Genomic DNA, 16,925 nt, shown 5'->3' on the forward strand with positions numbered 1-16,925 from the left:
ATCTCAGGGTAAAATATACACATAATTGTATACATGAATGTCCATAATTGTATAACAAAATATACATACTTTTTTTTTTTTAAAGATAATACATATAATCTAACATAATACATAATATATATAAACTTTTAACATAATAAACATCAACTCTTAACATAATACACATAAATTTTCTGTTTCGGATGTACATAATTGTATAAAAAAGATGTACATAATTGTATAAACAAATACGCATAATTGTATAAACAAATACATATGATTTATAAACAAATACACATAATCGCGTCAACTCCCTACATAACTTACTAAAATAACGTCGTTTTGAGAGATACGGGACGTACAGTGCTACGCGCGCCGTGGTGCAGGGTATAACGATTGATAATTTGCCGTAATTCTGAAACCTTGCCTCCCTTGCATCTCGGCCTGCCTTGTGACTTTATTTATATATTTTTATTAATAAAATATTGTTTATACGACACATAGTTTTTATTTTTAATTTTGCCCAAGTGACAAACTGACGAAGTTGGCGTCGCATTTTATTTAAATGGAGTTCAGTAACAGAGGAGAGAATGCCTAAAGAAAAATATGGAGTTGGAATTTGCTGGGAGGTTTCTTGTTTGGATTATCAGCATTCTATTACCAGCTGTGCTCCTCCACCTCCACCTCCGCCGCCGCAAAACGATCTCCAGCCAGCGGCTGCCACCCGGGCCACGGGGATGGCCGGTGTTCGGTAACATGTTCGAGCTGGGTGAGATGCCACACAAGACTCTGATGGACCTAAAACGTCAGTATGGCTCGGTGGTTTGGTTCAGGCTGGGCTCGACTAAAACCGTGGTGGTGCTCACGGCCAAGGCGGCGGCGGAGCTGTTCAAGAACCACGATTTCGTCTTCGCGAACCGGACCATCACGGAGGTGATGACGGCTCAGAATTACGAGAAGGGGTCGCTAGTGCTGGCTCCCTACGGCACATACTGGCGGGTGATGAAGCGAATCATGACCGTCGAGATGCTGGTCACAAAACGGATCAACGAGACGATCTCCGCCCGACGAAAATGCGCCGACGTCCTACTGACCTGGATCGAGAACGAGACGACAGCAGGCGGATCCTCCGTCGCCGTCGCGAGATTCGTGTTCCTGTCGCTGTTCAACATGCTGGGAAATCTATTGCTGTCCCGAGATCTGGTGGATCCGGAATCGCGAATGGGGTCGGAGTTTTTCACTGCGATGATGGGGCTGATGGAGTGGGGCGGCCACCCCAACATCGTCGACGTGTTTCCATGTCTGCGGTGGCTTGATCCTCAAGGTCTCAAAAGGAAAATGAACCGCGACCTGGGAAACACGTACGAGATTGTGTCGGGGTTTCTGAAAGAGAGAATGAAGCAAAGGGAAGAGGGAGCAGAAGGCAGAAAGAAAGATTTTCTTGAAGTTCTGTTGAACTTTGAAGGCAACGGAAAAGAGGAACCCCAAAGACTTTCTGAGCATCAACTCATCATCATTATCATGGTACGTTTCGATTTGACTCTGCTTTTATTTATTTATTTTTTTTATATTTAATAATATTTTTAATATAGTTTATATATATATATACACTAAACTTAATATTATTAAAAATAGAATTATAAATCATTTAAGTTAATTCTTGTAAACTGAATTAGAATTATAAAATAGGACAGAATGAGTAATAAATAATTAATTAATTTATCCTTCAAAAAAAAATTAATTAATTTATAATAATAATAATAATAATAATAATAGAGAGCTAGATTTTGGTTGTTGAACGATGACCAAAAATTAGGGATAGCAGTCAGAGTACCGCCCTCTATATAGGGGGATGAGCTCTATCCAAAATTTAATGTTTTGGTAATTAAGTGCTCCGTATAATTTTATTTTTTGGAAGGGACGGATAACGTTGAATTTTTAATGCTACTCTAACTCTCTAAGCAAGGATGATCAAATCTAATAAGGCCAAGATTTTGACAAAAAATTAAAATAAATGATACAATGGGTTGAACTTAAAAGAGTAGGACTAATCATATGTTGTTATATTCTATTTGAAATTCTAGAACAATTTTCTTCTATCTTATCATTTAACTCGTGAAAAAAAATACCCAACCAATTTTAATTAAAAATATAATGACTAGAAAATATACACAATTAGTAAGTTTAAAAAATCGTGTCATGTTTTTAGGGTTAGGTAGTGATTGCATTAGTTAATATTGTACGACTGTTTCAAAATTATAATGAAATTATTACATTTGAAATGTAAAACACAATAACATATTCTAGTAATCCAATTATTGTTTCAAGTCATCATCTTACTAGCTTTTGACACCTTATGCACAGGAGATCTTCTTGGCTGGTTCGGAAACCACAAGTAGCAGTATCGAGTGGGCAATGACCGAGCTACTGTTGAAACCTGAAACAATGGCTAAGGCTAAAGCCGAGTTAGCTCAAGTGGTCGCACCGAATCGAAAATTTGAGGAAAGCGACATAGAGAACTGCAAATATTTACAAGCTGTCATCAAAGAAACACTGCGGCTACATCCTCCAATACCATTCTTGGTTCCTAGGAAAGCAATTCACGACACAGAGTTCATGGGATACCACATCCCCCAAAACACGCAACTTTTCATTAACGTTTGGGCAATCGGGAGAGACCCAGAGTGCTGGGAAGACCCTTTAAGTTTTCAACCAGAGAGATTTCTTAGCTCGAAAATTGAGTATAAGGGCCAGCATTTTGAGTTGATACCATTTGGTGCAGGAAGAAGAATTTGTGCTGGAATTCCTCTGGCACACAGGATGTTGCACCTTGTGTTAGGGTCATTATTGCATGCGTTTGACTGGGGAATTGACCGTGATTTTGGTGATGATATTAGCGACACTAGGGAAAGGATGGGAGTCACCGTGAGAAAACTCAAACCATTGAGAGCAGTGGCAAGGAAAAGTGTACGGAATTGAAATTTTATGTAAATCAATTAGTAGTTTAATTTTCATGTACTATAAATATCGGTTTTGAAGTTGATCTTATGAGAGCAATAATTTTGGGAATGATTTTATTTTTAATCAATTTATGATTCATGATGATGTAAAGTATATGATGAAAAGATTTTTTATAAGAATGCAAAGAGTATCAGTCATGATAGAAATGGTAAATTGTAATAATATAGGAAGGGGAGAATGAATTCTAGTGTGCCTAGAATAAAGAGTCCTAATATGCCACTCAAACTTAAGGTTTTCTATAGAGAACATTGAGCTTGTCCCATAGATAATTTAGTCTTGCTATGGTTAGTGACTTGGTGAAGATGCTTGCCAATTGGTCTTTTTGTAGAGATGTAGTTTCCTTGTAGATCCTTTGATGCTACTTTGTCACGAACAAAATAAAAGAATTTTGACAGAACAAATTTTCGCTTGCATGATCGGCTACAACAGAACACCTATCCCGAGCGCAGCTACAACGGAGCACTCATCCAGAGCGCAACTACAACGGAACACTCATCCAGAGCGCAACTACCACTACAAGAAAAATCATGAATTGCGATGGAAACATCGCGATGAAATGTAATCCGTTGTTGATTCGTGACGGTTTTTGCTACGGAACGTGTTTCGTCACAATTTTGCGTCGAAAATGGTGACGGAATTCAATTCCGTAGCGATTTTTGGCGCAAAGTGAGAAAAAAACCAGGGAAATTTTGGCGCCAACATTTTGATGACGGATTTTGCGACGGAATTAAGTTCTGTCACCACAACGGCGACGGAAAAAACAAAGACTGATGGTTCCATCGCGGTTTTGCGACAAAATCAGCGATGATAATAAATTCCGTTGCGATATTTTTGGCGAAGTAGTAAATATTCTCACGTAATCTATGCACCAATGAATTGACGACAGAAGCTGACGACGGAAATTGCGACAGGCATTTTTTCTGTCGCAAAAATAATTAAATTTTGTAGTAAAGTTTATTTTTGCTACAGAAAGGGACGATAGAATTATTTCCGTCGCCAATATGTTGACACATTGGCGAATAAAATACGACACCCTACATGTTTGTCGCACTATGGCGATGGAATCGACAACAAAAATTAATTTTGTTGCAATGTTTGGCTGAAAGATAGATTTGACGTTTAATTTGAGGTTGGCGAAAGAACTTGCGACAATCGTTCTTTTCGTCACAAAGATATTTAATTTTTTAAGCCAAAGTTTATTTTTGCTATAGAATGAGATGGACGAAATCGATTCAGTCGCGAATATGTTAATACACTGGCGATAGAAAATCTGACACCCCACATGTGTGGCGCGCTATGGCGATGTAATCAGCAACGAAAATTAATTTTGTTGCGATGTTTGACACAAAGATAGATTTGACGTTTGAGGTTGGCGACATAACTTGCGACGATCGTTCTTTCCGTCACTAAAATATTCATTTTTAAGTAAAGTTTATTTTTCCTACAGAATGAGACGACAGAATCGATTCCGTCGCCAATATGTTAATACATTGGCGACAGAAAATGCAACGCCACACATGTCCGTCGTATTACGACGATGGAATCAATAACGGAAATTATTTCTGTTGCGATGTTTGGCGCAAAGATAGATTTGACTTTTGAGTTTGGCGATTGAACATGTGACTATCGTTCTTTTCTGTCGCGAGAATATTTAATTGTTAAAGTAAAATTTATAAATTTTTAATGGTCGAATTTTGCACTAGGCTTGGTATTACAATTTACAAGTGAAAAATTTTCAAAATTTAATGTAAAATTGAAATTGCATATGAGTTATTAAAAATTATTAATGTTATTAAATTATATATATATATATATATATATATATATATATATATATATATGAAATATGAAGTTTATTTATTTAAAAAGTTTTTGGTTGAATAATTATGTTGATTTGCTAAGATAAAGTTATGAACGTAACATAAATATTTGAAATTACAATAAAAATTGATATTTAAAAATGGGTAATTACTCAAAATAATAAAATATATTAGATCATTAAAACAATGTATTTTTTTTTTTTGAAAATAAAAACAATGTATTTAAAATTACAAAATTTTAAGAATTCATTAGTAAATTAAGTTTGTAGTTGAATTACAATTTGTGGAATCATCACAAAATAAAAATTTAAGACTCTTTTTGGCAAAATTTATAGAATTAATTATATAATTGAAATTTAATCTGATTTAGCAAAATAATTCTACTCGGACAATGAATTCATATGCTATATAACTAAATTGCATAACTCTTTTGTCACTACTCCCTCTATCCTCTTCTACCTGTCTTACTTTCCTTTTTTACTTTGTCCCGTAATAGCGTCTTTTCCCAAAATTGAATATAATTATTATTTTACATTTTTTCAATTTGTCTTTTTGACTTGTTCAAATTTCTTGACAATTAATGAGGTAAGTACAATTGTACTTTATACAAATGATACTTACTTTTGAAGGACAAAATTAGAAAATTAGAAACATTTGTTTTGTTGCATTAAAAACCATGCACAAAAATTAAATGTGACAAATAATTATGGATATGTGGAGTATTTCACAACATCAGTAAACTTATTACAGTAATTTCACTTTTAACAAAAATTAAGTTAAGTTTTAATGTCCAATCAATATTGCATGCATTAAGAAGATTTAAATTATTTTAATATGAAAAATTGTTAGGACATCATTTTTATTATCAATTATAACTCTGTACAACAATAATCATCTTTACTACTAGTTTAAAAAACTCATTTTGATTATATCAAAACTAATTATTTTTATTTTATATTAATTATTTAACATTTAAAAATTATTCTATACATTTACCTATTTTAATTTGTGTGTTGGATATCAATTTTAACGCACAATATATACATGATAACAATATATATAATCGTGCTAAGGGAACCGTAGTCTTAGGGTTTTTAAAATTATTTTAAATATAAATACATATAATATGTCGGGTTTTGTAACCCGCCGTCTTATTATTATTATTTAACAAAACTTAAAATAATAAACCTACGATATCGGTTCCATAAAGAACCCACGTCTTAGGTTTGATTAAAAAAAAACGCCGTTGTATGGTTAAGATAAAATATAATATATTTTTAAAATATTTATATACATATGTGTTTTTTTTAAAAGAAAAAAACTTATTATTATATACATATGTATTTTTTTAAAAAAAAATTATCATAAGGTATACATATAAGTTTTAATTTTTTTCAAAATATTTGTTTATATATTTTTATGTTTTTTTTTTTTTAAATTTTAATAAGGTATATAACGTTGGTTTTTGAAAAGGTTATATATATATATATATATATATATATATATATATATATATATATATATATATATATATATATATATCTTATTTTATTGTTTTATTATATGGTATATAACATAGGTTAAAAAAAAATATTATATATTTTATAACACCATTTTATTATTAGAATTGATTGATTTTATAACTTCAATTCTATTTATATATAAAAAAAAATTCCCTCCAAAATTCCCCCCAAATTCCCTCCTATGTTATATACCATATAATAAAACAATAAAATAAGGAAGTGACAATATTATGTGTCACAAATGTAACTGGTATCTAGCTTTTAACAAAAGATGGAAGTGCCAGACATGTATGAAGCAAATTTGCTCAAATTGTATTAAAAAGCATTTTGAGATTGAAATTCCAAATTTAGAACAAAATAACTCAATAAAAAATCCTGAAAATAAAATTGATCAATTAGAAACTAGAGTGACTAATTTAGAAAAAAGACTAGATATTGTGGAAGAAAAACTACATAAACTAATAATTTTGGTGGAAAAAGGGAAACAAATATCAGAAGAGAGAAATTATATATATATATATATATATATATATATATATATATATATATATATATATATATATATATATATATATATATATATATATATATTCCTCATGAATGCTTGAAATTGATTATGATTGCTATTGCAGATTGAACAATATAGTTTGTATGTTCTGCATGTCCTTGCTTTATTGATATTGATTTACAAGGAAAAGTATAATTCTAATTCTCCATTTTTGGCATCATATCTTATAAAGCCTAGATAATATATTTAAAATTTTCTTCTTAATTGCATGTAGGCTACAAAACTATGATTTCAGCTTCATTTACATGACATCTAATGATCAGACTGCATTCCCAAAGCTACCTACCAATGTAAGAGAGATGTTGTTAAGGTGATTGGCTGCAGTACAAAAATGCCAGTCAACATCGTCCAACACTAGCTAAACAAGGTTAGAGAAATTTGAAATATGCATTAGATAGTGTGTATTTTGAAATTTGAATTATTAGTGAAAATTAAAAAAATTGCCTTAGAAAATTAGAAAATGTTGAGATTCTCAAACCGAACTAATGTAGTTGACAGTAAATGGCTTAGAGCTCCATAAGTGTGTTTATTCATATGTAAGGCTTGTGTTTTCTCATGGAATTCAATCTTTAGCCTAGAAACATTTAAAATGTCCAGTAGCCTCATTTTTGTTATACTTAGCATAGTTGGATATCTAGTACATTTGACATGTCACATTTTTTTTTCCCTAGGGATTTGGAGGCTTTAAAATGTAATTGGTTCTACTTGTTAGAGAATATCAGTTACATCCAACAATTTTACTGCAATGTGTACTGTGAAATGAGTGTATATGCTTAAAATTCATTACTCATGTGCTTTCTAGTGTTAAATATTGTAGGATTTATCTCCTACCCTCTCATATCATATTAGACAGTAGTTGTTATAGCTTGTTCAAGGAAATAACTAATAAAAAAAAGGATTAGGTTCAAGTAAATCTGTAAATTTATAATCTTCACATATAGAATAGTCAACCTGTTTTCTTGACTTTTTCCCAAGAGTCTTAATTGTTGTTGTTGTTGTTTTTTTATTTTTTATTTTTTTTATTTTTGAAATCAGGACTATGTTGCGGTTGGCGGACATGATAAGAAAAGAAGAGTTTATAGGCTCATATGGTAGCATCATTTGTGGTCCAATTGATGCTAACACAATAGATTTTCTATATATGCTTCTTATACAGCAAAGATTGTATCTCTTGAATGTGAGAGAGCTAGCTAGTACTTCATCATCACCCTCATCACAAGCGGATTAGACTTGATATTCAATTTTATGGATTATTATATTGTTGTTTAGAGATGAATTTCGTATTAAGTACAACATTAAATTTGTGAATTATAAAAAGCACTATTACTTTTATATTACAAATTATATTGTATTTTAGTTTAATAGTGCTTTTGTTTATAAATTAATTGCATATTAACATTTTAAATACTAACCTTGGAATTTTAACATAATAATAATGATTACTAAAATATTAAAAAATTAATAATTTAGAAGAATAGCAACGAAATGTGATTTTAGCAATGGAATATTCATTATCATTATGACGAAGAAATTGGTGACGAGAAGATTAATGTCGCCCAAAATGCAATGGAATTGCGATAGTAATTAGTTTTATTACTTTCTTACGACGAAATGTTGTGACGGAAAACAAATTTTGCGACAAAATATCTAGCGATGGAATTGCGACGGCAGTTTGTTATGTCGTTTTGTTACGACGGAATTTGGTGATGGAATACAAAATTTACAACGGAAAGGTTAGCGACGAAATCGCGACGGCAATTATTTTGGTCGTTATATTTCACGACGGTAATGTGCGACGGAATATGAGTTTCGCGACATAATATTTTATCACGCGATGGCGACGGAAGGAATGATTTCCGTTGCCAAAATCGCAACAGACTCACGACAGAATGATTTCCGTGGCCAACTTCACGATAGAAAATTCTGTTGCGGTTTTCCGTCGCCACCGCTATTTCCGTCACGAAATAGAATACTACAAGCCTGGAGACTACGGAATGAATTCCGTCGCAAAAATGCAAAATTCCGTTGCAAAACGTGATTCGCAATGGAATTTCTCATTTTCACGACGGAAAAATTCCGTCGCAAATCGGAATTTTTCTTGTAGTGTACAACGGAACACTCATTCGGAGAGCAACTACAATGGAACACTCATCTGACGCACCTACAACGGAACGCTCATCCGGAGCGCAACTACAATGGAACACTCATCTGGAGCACAACTACAACAGAACACTCATCAGGAATGCAGGTACAACGAAACACTCATCTGGAGTGCAGCTACAACGGAACACTCATTTAGAGCGCGACTACAATAGCACACTCATCTAGAGCCTTAACAAATGAAGTCGAACACGGTAATGTGTCATCATTGTATCCATTAAGACTTTGACCGCGGAGAAAGGGAACAAGTTGAGTCTTCCAGTACAGTTTGTTTGTAGGGCATTTATCCAGGCTCTGGTTGTATAGACAATATCGTGCGAGAAGAGGAGGTGGTGTCACCTCAAGTAGTAATGTTAGGTAGAGTCTGTAGAGAAGTTCAGCTACCTGCATGGGAGCTCAACTGGTCGCATGGGTGAAATTTGTTACAAGAGACCAAGGAATGAGTCTCACCAACGATGATACTGTGGGAGCAATAACCTTTGTCCACCTTTTTGTCACAAGGTAGAGAAGTTTAGTCGATTAATATAGCTTTGATTTATGAAAAAAATTTACAACCATTTTTTATTTTTTACTCAATATATAGCTGATAAATAATCTTTGTTTGTTTATATATATATATATTGTACTCCGTAATAGTTTATTCTTAATTCATAACTTATAAGACTTTAGTTATTGTGAATAATTATATATATGCAACTATAGTATTTGGTTATTATATTTTTTATTGGGAATTGGAACTCGAAGTGTTAAGTTATTGTCTCTCTTTTTTTTTTTTTTTTTTGAGAGGAAGTTATTATCTTATTGATTAAACACAAGTTGACTAAAATAAACAAGAAAATATGAAGGTATATATATACCGCCGTTAAAGCTAAAACTTATTCGTTTGTATTAATGCCAAGGGAAAGTTTGCAATTTATACTAGTACAAAACGGCGATTCGTTTATGTTGTTTGGAGTTATAGGCGTCTCTTTTACAACAGGTGTTTATGAACAAGACGCGGATAGTTATGACTTTAGGGTCCGTTGTTCACCGTCGCATATTCTCGACTACAGGCGTCTGTTCTTTATGAACAACTGACGCCTTTATCTACCAGATTTTGCAAATTTTCGCGGACGTCTATTGCTATTTTTTTATTTTTTTTTGCTCAACCCTGCTACAGTAAAATCAATCCTCCATATATAATATACATTATCAACACAATATTCATTAACAGGATTATATTTCACAATTCACAATATAACCCAAACTACATCATAATTCAAAATATTAATCCACACTACAATCCAAACTAAACCACAATAATCCATAATATACAATCCAAACTAATACATATAATAAACAATATAATCCAACCATTAACACCTAAGTACTCCATCACGATGCACACACTTATACACATTCATTATAAAAATACTTGGCCCACATTTCACGAATCTCATCAATTTCTTCCATGGAATATGTCAAAGTGTCTTGAAAAACCTACAAATGAATTATTAATTATATTAGTAATTAATTATAATTAATTCAATTATTACCAAATACTTATTTAATATCACTTTATATGTACCTCATCCAAAGAAGTGAATGTGGAATATTTTGTGCATAGTTCATGCATGTACTTCATTACATAATATCCACACTCAGAATCACCTGGTTGTTGAGGACACTAGAAAAACAAATTAAAATCATATTCTTCTTCATCCACAACATCTCCAACCCCAACAATACTTCGTTTTCCTTGTAATACAACTGACCACTTACTATTAACAGAACTCGAAACATAAAAGACTTGTTTTGCTTGAGATGCAAGTATAAATGACTCATCATGATAACCCAGTCGACCAAAATCTACCAAAGTAAAACCCAATTCATCAATTCGAACACCTCGTCTGTTTTCAACCCAACTACACTTGAATAGGGGAATCCTAAAAGCGTTATAATCAAGTTCCCAAATGTCTTCAATCACACCATAATATGACATAGAATCATCTACTGGCTTGGCATCTCTAGCACTAGAGTAATCTCTAGATAGTGTTACTAATGTAACTCCACTGTTTTGTACAACACTCTTATCATCTAGACGTTTTGTGTAAAAGGTATAACTTCCCTTGAACCTGTAATTGTCTTCTGATGCCAATTCAATCAAATAGATGAATCTTTTGAAAAAACTGTTCAAGGACCAAGCGATACCCCCTCTCAATATCAATACCACGGATCTTCAGACCTATTCCCATTCTTATTCCAGTAACTAATGTGATTCTTAGATCTTGTTCGTGAGATTAAGAAAAATTCTTCTAATTTCTATGTATACTACATATATTCATTATAAGTCTGAATTTCTTTTTTTTTTCCATTTTCTTTTAGTGTCTTCTTTATTATATCCCCCTATCCTTCATATGAATCTAAAACTCCACCAGAGTCCATCGTTCCACGGATTGAAGCAAAAGATGCTTCAATCAAATCTTTTTTGATTTTTTTTTCTGTTAGAAAAAGAGGAAATCCCCCCTTTTTCCTTTTATTCAACAAATATTCAAAAAAATCAAAAAAAAAAAAATAAGAGACTGGAAATGAAAGTAGCATTCTCGCATCGATTCTCCGTCACGCTGTCGGAACAAAATTATCGGATGCAGTGATATAGAAATGTTTGGTACATGAAGCCACATCTGATAGATATACATCGAAATCTACTTACATAGAAATTCATCTTGATCCCTAATCAAAGAAAGATAGGAAATGGCTCTTTTGGTGTGACTTGGTGTCATATCCTTCGAAACAATTGACAAGCATAGTAGGGCCATATGCTAACCACTGAATGGTTTCAAATCAAAGAAAAAAATGTAGTCAATACTTAGTTTTAAAGTATATTAAATTATTAAATTAATAGTAAATACTTAATAAGGTAAAAGTCAATACGTAAAAGTATTGTATACCTTAATCGTTTCACTGATGTTATTTGGCACTTCAGGTAACTGTCGCATCACTCCATCTCTGAACCATCTCATAAATGTGCAATTGTGCTCATTGGACACCCACCTTTCACCCTTTGAAGGATTTTCATGTCTTAATATGGACAGTTGCTCGTCCAAGTATGGATGAACCTCAGAAATATGTTGCAATATAATCTAGTGAGCTTTATCACGCATATCAGCACTTGATAAAAATGGTTTATGCCGAATAATGCCTTCTCCTGTAAGTCTAACCTCATGACGAGATTTAGGAACACCAATAAATTCAACATTTGCCAAATAACCAGTACAGAACTCAATCACCTCCTCAGCAACATAACCTTCAATAATACTACCTTCTGGTCGGAACCGATTCTCACGTAACCTTTAAGTATCCCCATATAGCTCTCAAACGGATGCATATACCTTAAGAACACTGGACCACACAACTTAATTTATCTCACTAAGTGAACAATTAAGTGCACCATAATGTCAAAAAATGATGGGGGAAAATACAGGGATGGAGCCAGGAATTCCCGCTGGGGGGGGGGGGGGGGGAGGGGGGCGAAGAAGCAATGACGGATCCAGAATTTTTTTTTCCAGTGAAGGCGAAACGTTAAAACAAAAGAGATAATTTGAAAAAAAAAATATATAAGAAATATAAGTATAAATATTGTTGGATATGAGCAAAAAATAAAACCCATCGAAACTTTATAAATATATTCATAACAAAATATGAAACATAATTAATTTGATAAAATAATTTGAGTAAAAAACACATTATATGTAAATTACACATCTCATTATTAATATAAAAGAATGTTATATATGTGTGTGGGTGTGTATTAAATATTAAAAAAAAAACTATTAAAAAAGTGATTGTGTTGAAGCCAAAAAAACCATGAAAATGTGTTAATGCTAAGATTTGAACCCATAACCTTCATTATATATAACCAAACACATGCTTTGCCAACTAATCTAACCCACTTCTTATTAACATTCATTTGTTTTTATACTAATAATAAAACTTGTACTATAAATACATATATACATACAAAGGTTATATATGGGGCGCGGGTGGGGGTGGGGTGAGGGGGGCAGCTGCCCCCCGTTTGGCTCCGTCCTTAGGGAAATACATTTCAAATTGAGATAGAGTCACTACCACATCTGCTTGCAAATCATCAAACACCTCTGGATCGACAACTTTACTACAAATAACATTAAAAAAAGAAACAAAACTTTGTAATGGCATCTCTAACATGTTTTGGTAAAACATCCCGAATAGCAACAGGTAACATGTGTTGCATTAAAACATGGCAATCATGAGACTTCATACCAATCAACTTCAACTCCTTCATTGAAACAAGTTTCTTAATATTGGATGAGTAACCTGAAGGAACCTTCACATCATTCAAACATTCACAAAAACTTGTTTTCTCTTTTTTAGACATGGTATAACAAGCTGGAGGTAAGTATGTCCGCTTTCCTGATTCTTGCGGTGCTAACTTATCTCGTATTCCCATTTCTACCATATCTTTTCTAGCTTTAATGCCATATTTAGTTTTACCTTGGATATTCAAAAACGTCCCAACAATACTGTCACACACATTTTTTTTCCACATGCGTTACATCAAGACAATGATGTACAGATAAATGCTCCCAATATGGTAGGTCCAAATAAAATGACCTTTTTTTCCAAAGACACTTTTCAACAGGTTTAGAGGTTTTGCCCAAATCAACTTTAACATTTTTGACTCGTTCATAAACTGCATGCCCTAATAATGGAAAGCGGGCCACACAAGTCATAGCTTTACCATTGAAACACTTTTTCCTCTTTCGATAAGGATGACCAATAGGGAGGAAGACCCGATGACTCATGAATACATTCTTTCTACTATTCCTCAACCAAAGATCACTTGTTTCATATTCACAAATAGGGCATGCCTTCTCTCATTTTGTAGTATACCCCGACAAGTTACCATATGCTGAAAATTCATTTATTGTACAAAATAACATGGTTCGCAAAGTGAAGTTGGTTTGACTATATGCATCAAACACCATCACGCCTTCATCCCACAACATTTTCAAAATCTTCCACAAGTGGTGCTAAGTACACGTCTATGTCATTCCCTAGTTGTTTAGGCCCTGAAATAAGCAATGACAACATGATGTACTTGCACTTCATACACAACCATGGAGGAAGATTGTAAGCTACCAAAAGAACCGGCCAAGTGTTATGTCGACTACTCATGTTGCCATGGGGGTTCATTCCATCGATGCATAACCCAAGCCTAAGATTCCTGTTTTCATTGCCAAATTCAGGAAACATTCTATTAATGTTCCTCCACTGAGGAGAATCGGCTAGGTGTCTTAATTTTCCAATTTCCTTCCTCACTTTAGCATGCCACTACAAATTCTTTGCATCATTTTTATTTGCAAATAAGCATTCGAATCTTGGTATCACAGGTAAATACCATAACACCTTCGCTGGAGGGCTTTTCTTATCCTCACACCAATAAGCAACATTTTTTCTCTTATAACGTGATGCTCCACACTTTGGACATACATGCAAGTTACTGTATTCCTTCCAATACAATACACAATCATTTGGACATGCATGTATCTTCATGACCTCCATGCCTAGTTGGCACAACATTTTCTTAGCCTCATAAGTTGAAATAGGAAGCTCATTATCATTAGGAAACATGTCTTTTAAAAGGTCTAATAATTGAGTAAAGCTCTTATCACTCCACCGATTCATTGCTTTTAAGTTATATAAATTGAGTACAACAGATGACTTTGTAAATTTACTACACCCAGGGTACAAAGATTTTTCTAAATCAGTAGAAAAACGTTCAAATATAAGAGGCATTTCACTATCACCTCCTTTAATATCACGCATGAGTTCATCTATTCGATCATTCTCTTCATTTTCCTCATTGTCTACATTCTTTTCATCGTTATAATCATCATTCTCTTCATCATTGTCTATTCTATTACTAGGAAGTACACTTTCACCATGCCATATCCACTTGTTATAATCTTCCTTAAAGCCACAACATATTAAATGATTCCTCACTTGCTCAGAAATACAAAATTTTCTAAGATTCTTACAATCATAACATGGGAACACAAGAAATTCTTCACCATTTTTGCTTTTATTTTCTTCAACATATTTTATAAGATTTTCAAACCCTAGCATGTATTCATGTGTATTGTGTTTCCCATACATCCAACTACGATCCATATCTCTCGTCTGCAAGATTATGAAACTTTAACCGAACCCGTATGGGCATCTCAACTGGTCATAGAGGTGAAACTTTTGAAGAATGAAACTTTAACCGAAATACATATCATATAAGATATAGACAAATGAAGATGGATAAGGCATTTAGTCTATATAATATAATTGAGAATCTATAATTAAGCATTTGGTCCATCTAAAACACTGCTCCAGTTTATCCAGTTTGGGATTACATATTTGAAACTTTATTTTATTCCTTTGCATTAGTTTTATTCCAGTTTAAAATATATAATGCTTTAATCTATAATTTACATTTCTCTTTGGTTTTTAATCAATTTACATTTACCTAAAAAAAATAATAATGAAACAGACTACATAATAAGGCACACATAATAATAATAATAATAATAATAATAATAATAATAATAATAATAATAATAATAATAATAACAATAATAATAATAATCACTCAAAAAAAAAACAATAATAATAATAATAAAGGGAAAATGATGTTTTTAGCTCCTGAATTGTTTTACTTTTGGAAATTTAGCCCTTGTCAATTAATTTGAGCAAGCATAACCCTTTAATTGTTCATAATGTAGCACATTTGGTCCCTCATGTTATATAATTAGAATTGTTTTTAATAATTTATATAATTATTCAAAATTAACAATATTTTGTATTATAAATAAATACATTAATTAAAAAAATTTAAAGAATTAAAAAAAATTAAAATTTCCGCAAATTTCCTCCACTTCAACATTCGATAACATAATTGCTTTACGCAACAATTTAGTCAACTAAAATCAACATTTCACTTTTACTAATTAATTAAATTCATTTACACATACATACATACATACATACATACATACATACATACATACATACATATATATATATATATATATATATATATATATATATATATATATATATATATATATATATATATATATATAGAAGAGCGCTCATATGCGGCGGGGTCTTACGGTGCGGCGGTGCGGTCAAATTCCAGAATACACCAACAGTGTTAACAATATGCACCAACAGTGTAATAAAAACACACCCCAATGAAATGTAATAAAACATCACAAAATACACCACAGACTCAAAAAAACACACCATATAACTCACCACCCCCAATGGTGTATTTCGGAACAGTGTATGGTGGGTTTTTACTCACACCTAATGGTGTGTGTTTGGTGATGCAGGGCTCTGTTTACTCTGTTTTGTGTGGTGTATTTCCTAACGTTGATGGTGCATATTTGATGAACTATTGGTGTTGCCGCACCGTAAGAAATAACCGCACCGTAAGACACTGCCGCACCTGAACCCGCCTCTATATATATATATATATATATATATATATATATATATATATATATATATATATATATATATATATTAAGAATTCGTACATAGAAAAACTAAGATTGTATACATATATTTATTTATTTTTTCTATGAACAGTACTTGTATATGTATATATATTTTGTTTTATTTTACTATTTTTTATATATTTTGTCCATGAAGAAGACAACCACCGGCTGTCCGGCGAGGATAGCCAGTGGCTGTTCTTCTTCTTTTTTTTTTTTTTCTTTTTAATTTTTTTTTAATTTTTTAAATTTTTTTAATTCATGTATTTATTTATAATAAAAATAT

General features: G+C 32.4%; 1 protein-coding gene and 2 long non-coding RNA genes across 3 annotated transcripts; 2 read left to right on the plus strand and 1 right to left on the minus strand.

The window, feature by feature from the left end:
- The first annotated feature begins 543 nt into the window (after window positions 1-543).
- Window positions 544-11,827, plus strand: LOC109155136. Its single transcript, XR_002049855.1, has 3 exons — window positions 544-554; window positions 9,398-9,403; window positions 11,436-11,827. It is a non-coding gene; the product is annotated as an uncharacterized LOC109155136 (long non-coding RNA).
- LOC109155134 (cytochrome P450 76A1-like) lies at window positions 586-2,968 on the plus strand. Its single transcript, XM_019302871.1, has 2 exons — window positions 586-1,503; window positions 2,344-2,968. Exons 1-2 carry the CDS (start codon window positions 586-588, stop codon window positions 2,956-2,958), a joined length of 1,533 nt encoding a protein of 510 aa, XP_019158416.1. The 3' UTR covers window positions 2,959-2,968.
- LOC109155135 lies at window positions 10,274-10,986 on the minus strand. The gene is made up of 3 exons (XR_002049854.1): window positions 10,977-10,986; window positions 10,639-10,737; window positions 10,274-10,550 (listed from the first exon to the last, which is right to left on the minus strand). It is a non-coding gene; the product is annotated as an uncharacterized LOC109155135 (long non-coding RNA).
- Window positions 11,828-16,925: the final 5,098 nt, after the last annotated feature.

This window comes from Ipomoea nil, unplaced genomic scaffold (genome assembly GCF_001879475.1).
Source record: "Ipomoea nil cultivar Tokyo-kokei standard unplaced genomic scaffold, Asagao_1.1 scaffold2694, whole genome shotgun sequence".
In the NCBI taxonomy this organism is placed as follows: domain Eukaryota; kingdom Viridiplantae; phylum Streptophyta; class Magnoliopsida; order Solanales; family Convolvulaceae; genus Ipomoea; species Ipomoea nil.

Excerpts from the sequence above, each read along its gene's own strand:
- LOC109155134 (XM_019302871.1), top strand. The coding sequence starts at position 586 with ATGGAGTTGGAATTTGCTGGGAGGTTTCTTGTTTGGATTATCAGCATT. Across the intron at positions 1,504-2,343 it reads AACTCATCATCATTATCATG|GAGATCTTCTTGGCTGGTTC; the intron begins GTACGTTTCGAT and ends CCTTATGCACAG.